Source organism: Mus pahari, chromosome 6 (genome assembly GCF_900095145.1).
Source record: "Mus pahari chromosome 6, PAHARI_EIJ_v1.1, whole genome shotgun sequence".
Taxonomy (NCBI): Eukaryota; Metazoa; Chordata; class Mammalia; order Rodentia; family Muridae; genus Mus; species Mus pahari.
The window spans coordinates 83,215,968-83,220,904 of record NC_034595.1 but is presented as its reverse complement, the minus strand read 5'-3'; the positions used below and the strand labels follow the sequence as shown (position 1 = coordinate 83,220,904).

Below are 4,937 nucleotides of genomic sequence, written 5' to 3'. Positions count from 1 at the left end.
TTCTTTCTTTCCTTCCTTCCTTCCTTCCTTCCTTCCTTCCTTCTCTCCTTCCTTTCTTTCTTTTTTCATTTTTTTGTTTTTCAAGACAAAGTTTCTTTGTAACAAGCTCTAGCTGTAGCTATACTAGGAGGTGACCCTTTCTTTTTTTTTTTTTTTAAAAAAAAAGTATACATATACACTTAGAGAATAAGTCACATTCAGAAGGGATTACCCAGACACCATTATTCCTTTCTATATTTTACCCTATCTTCATATTTAATTGCCACATGAGATTTCTTTAAAATAGGAAAACAGACATTGAGTACAGTATCACAGGCCTAAACATTTGGCTCCTAACCTGTCCCTAGTTGTATACAAGTGAGTCCCTTTATCATCCCATTAGTGTTCCCAGAGCACAGAAAACAGCATTGGTTTTATAAAATTTATTTTACTCTAGACAGACCAAATACTTAAATCAAACTGAAATTATATGTGTGTATTATACATGCATGTATGTATGTGGTACATGTATGTGTGATGTGTTTGTGTGCACATACCCCCGTGTGCCTGTGGGTCAGAGGACATCCGGTGTCTTCCTCTCTGACTCTGCACCTTCTTCTGAGAGAGATCTACAGTGAGTCTGAAACACACTGTTTTCCAGCCAAGCTGGCTGCCACAAGCCCCAGCAGCCCTCCTGCATGTCCCCACTCCCTAGGGCCTTGCTTACAGGGCTGCATGGAGGTCTTTTTATGTGGGTGCTGGGGACTGCATGGAGGTCATCATGCATCCATGGCAAGTGCTCTGACCCACTGACACATCTCCTTGGCCCTCACACAGAAATTCTGTGATTTTTATCATTACATGTTATATCTGATACACATAAATATTATGAGAGTAACTTGGGTTCAGTTGTAGAATATGCCCTTTTTCCCCCCAGCTCATAAATATAATCTTCAAGGAAGACATTACGATCCTCACTTTATGAAATGGAGACAGATTCTCAGAAGTCAAGTATGCAGGCTGTTGTGCAGATGGAAAGTGGAAGACTGTTTTAAATCTGACGTCCTGGGTCATCCCCCTTCCACAAAGGTCTTTCCTTCTTCTATTAGTCACTGCTTCGGAATGGCTGTGGCACGCAGGTTTCTCTGACATTTGTCAGAGGTCCTACAGACTAGACATGGAGCTACTTCAGGGAGAAGTGAACCCACATACCTAAATGCAGCTGGACGTCTTTCACCTCTAGGGTGCTGGACTTGCGGTGCCGAGCAAGCTGGCAGGCAGCTGTCACCACACTTTCAATAAAATCATCAGCGATCTGTAGCAGCATCTGGAGGGGGAATGGGAGCATGAGCATGGCTCTGGCAGGGCAGGCTCCTGCTGCCGGGAGGGGCTGGAGAGATGGCTCAGCGGTTAGGAGTACCGACTCCTCTTCCAAAGATGCTGAGTTCAAACCCCAGCAACCACATGGTGGCTTACAACCATCTGCAATAGGATCTGATGCCCTCTTCTGGTGTGTTTGAAGACAGCTACAGTGTACTTGCATATAATAATAAATAAATTAAAAAAAAGAAAGAAAGAAATGAAAAGGGAGACATAACATCAGAAACGAAGGAAATTTTAAAAAATCATCAGATCCTACTACAAAAGCCTGTACTCAACAACACTGGAAACCTGGATGAAATGGACAATTTTCTAGACAGATACCAGGTACCAAAGTTAAATCAGGATCAGACAAACCATCTAAACAGTCCCATAAACCCTAAAAAAAAAAAATCAAAGCAGTCATTAAAAGTCTCCCGGGACCAGATGGGTTTAGTGCAGAACTCTATCAGACCTTCAAAGAAGACCTAATATCAATTCTCATCAATCTATTACATAAAATAAAAACAGAAGGAACACTACCCAATTCATTCTATGAAGCCACAGTTATGCTGCATATTCTCCCTTGGAGATGAACAGTTTCTGTCTAATCAGGAACTTGTCACAATTTCCTTTCATAGAGACTTCATGAGAGATTCTCTTCTACTTCTATCATGTTTAATATTCCAAATAGGTTTTTAAAAACTAAATGCATATTTTAGCTTCAGAAGATATCATGTATATCTAAAAGGCATTTATTATAAATATTTTGATGATTTAAAAAATGTGTACACTGGGCAGGAGAGATGGCTCAGTGGTTAACAACACCGACTACTCATCCAGAAATCCTGAGTTCAATTCCCAGCAACCACATGATGGCTCACAACCATCTGTAATGAGATCTGATGCCCTCTTCTGGTGTCTGAAGACAGCTACAGTGTATGCATATGTATGTGAGTGTGTGTATACACATACATACATATATATGCATACATATGCATATATATATATATATAATTTTTAAAAATTTGTTTGTTTAATATATTTTTGAGACAAAGTCTCACTGTGTGGCCCTGAATGACCTTGAACTCAAAGAGATCTGCTTGCTTCTACCTCCCAACGGTTAGGATTAAAGGCATGAGCCACCATGCCTGGCTATTTGCATTTTTGAGACAGTGTCTCACTATATAGCCACAGCTGGCCTGGAGCTTGCTATGTAGACCAGGCTGGTCTTGAACTCACTCCAGGACTGCCTCTGCCTCCCAAGTGCTGGGATAGAGACATGTGCTACCACACATTTATCTATGTGCAGGTGCCCTAGGAGATCGAAGACCTAAGAGGGTGTCAGATCCTTTGGAGTTGGGAGTTCCAGGTGGTTGTGAGCTGCCTGACATGGTTGCTGGGAATCAAACTTGGGTCATCTGTAAGATCAGCAAGTGCTCTCAACGTCTCACGCATTTCTCCAGGGCCTTTGAGGGGTTAATAAGGACACCAAGTAGGCATCCACTTCAGCCTATTTCTATGAGGCAATGTCTCTCTCTGAACTGACCTTTTCTCAGTACACTCTGAGAATCCACCTGTCTCTGCTCCTTATAGAGCTGGGGTTACAGGCCCAAGAAGTGCCTACCTTCTCACACTGGTTCTGGGATCTGATCTTTAGCTCTCAGGCTTGTATAGCAAGTGCTCTTACTGGTTCAGCCATCATCTTCCTAGACATTTATCCCCAGACATTAAAGGAAGATGGCAAGACTATGACCAACCTGCTCAGAGCTGTGTAACCAGTGAGCAGTGGAGACAGGACTCAGCCTTAAGGGTTAAGTTCAAATCCTGAGCTCTTTTTATTTATTTATTTATTTATTTATTATTTTATTTTTTTTTAAGATTTATTTATTTATTATATGTAAGTACACTGTAGCTGTCTTCAGACACTCCAGAAGAGGGTGTCAGGTCTTGTTACAAATGGTTATGACCCACCATGTGGTTGCTGGGATTTGAACTCTGTACCTTCAGAAGAGCAGTTGGGTGCTCTTACCTACTGAGCCATCTCACCAGCCCGCTCTTTTTATTTTTGTTTGCTTTTAAAACTATTCCCCACTGTCTCTCCCTCTCTCTCCCTCTCATATGTATGTATGTATTGCTTACATATACATCTGTGCCTGGTGCCTATGGAGGCCAGGTGTCAGATCTCCTCAATCTAGAATTACAGACAGTTACAAGTTGCTGTGTGGGTGCTGGGAACTGGACACAGGTCCTCTGGAAGAGCCGCCCAGTATAAAATTTACTTTTACGCCAGGCGTGGTGGTACACGCCTTTAATCCCAGCACTCAGGAGGCAGAGGCAGGTGGATTTCTGAGTTCGAGGCCAGCCTGGTCTGCAAAGTGAGTTCCAGGACAGCCAAAGAGAAACCCTGTCTCGAAAAGCCAAAAAAAAAAAAATTTTACTTAAAAAACTTTTTTTTTTTTTTTAAGATTTTAAATTTAATTTTCTGTTTACAAATATTTTGGCTACATGTATGTATATAAAGCATGTGTGTACCTGTACCTGCATAAGTAAAAAATGGACATCAGATCCCCTGGAAGTGGAGTCATGGATGGTTGTACGCTACCATGTAGGTGCTGGGAACTGAGTGTCCTCTGAAGGAGCAAGGGCTCATAATTGCCAAGTCGTCTCTGGCCTCACATTTTTATTTCCCATGTATCCGTGTAGGTGTATGTATATGCCCGTGTGTGAGGATACCCCAGGAAGCCAGGGCACCAGATTATTTGCAGCAGGAGTTAAGGCAGTTGTAAGCTGCCCGATTCAAGTGTTGGAAGCCAAACTGGTGTCCTCTTAAAGATCAGTAAATGTTCTTAACTGCTGAGCAATTTCCCCGACCCAACGTCTCTGCTTCCACTCTCCATGCATGCTGCCTCAACCACAGGGACCAAGTCCACCTTACCTCTTCCACATCTTCATCAAGCTGCTCATTAGGATCCACTTCTCTTACTAGGTCTTGTAATTTCTTCTTGGTCAATACCTTCAGTGAATCAAGGAAAGAGTGTTCATAAGTATTAAGGAAGCAAATCTATTGTGGCTACAGAAGACAGGTTGTCAAATTGCTGGGTTTAGTCTCGTTCAGACGGCCTTGCCTTGTGGTACAAGCTACAAAGGTACAGTCCAGACAGAAGCTGTCACAGGAAAGAGAGCAATGTGGAGGGAAAGAGATAGAGAGTAGTTTAAAGCAGAGGCCAGCATCTAACTTGTCTGGCAGCTTATGCAGTCTCATCTTTCACACTCTCCTCTGCATCTGGCTAACAGTTCCAGCTGGGTGTGCGGGCATACATATTTAATCCCAGTACCGAGTAGGCAGAGGCAGGCAGACATCTAAGTTCAAGGTCATCCTGGGCTACAAAGTGAGCTACACAGAAAAACTGTGTCAGAACAACCCTTTCCCCCACCAATAAAATAAAATAAAATAAAATAAAATAAAATAAAATAAAGAAGGAAGAAAGGAAAGGAAAGGAAAGGAGCAAAGCAAAGCCGGGCGTGGTGGTGCACGCCTTTAATCCCAGCACTCGGGAGGCAGAGGCAGGCGGATTTCTGAGTTCGAGACCAGCCTG

The 4,937-nt window shown here is 42.6% G+C and overlaps 1 protein-coding gene across 3 annotated transcripts in view; it reads right to left on the bottom strand.

The window, feature by feature from the left end:
• The window catches only part of Taf12 (TATA-box binding protein associated factor 12), an 18,126-nt gene that overhangs the window by 2,590 nt on the left and 10,599 nt on the right, over positions 1–4,937 (bottom strand). For all 3 annotated transcript variants that reach the window (XM_021200272.2, XM_029540429.1, XM_029540430.1), the window contains 2 exons: positions 4,277–4,354; positions 1,192–1,306 (listed from right to left, as the gene is read on the bottom strand). In XM_021200272.2, coding sequence (XP_021055931.1) covers positions 1,192–1,306; positions 4,277–4,354 — 193 coding nt within the window. The remainder of the gene's footprint in view (positions 1–1,191; positions 1,307–4,276; positions 4,355–4,937) is intronic.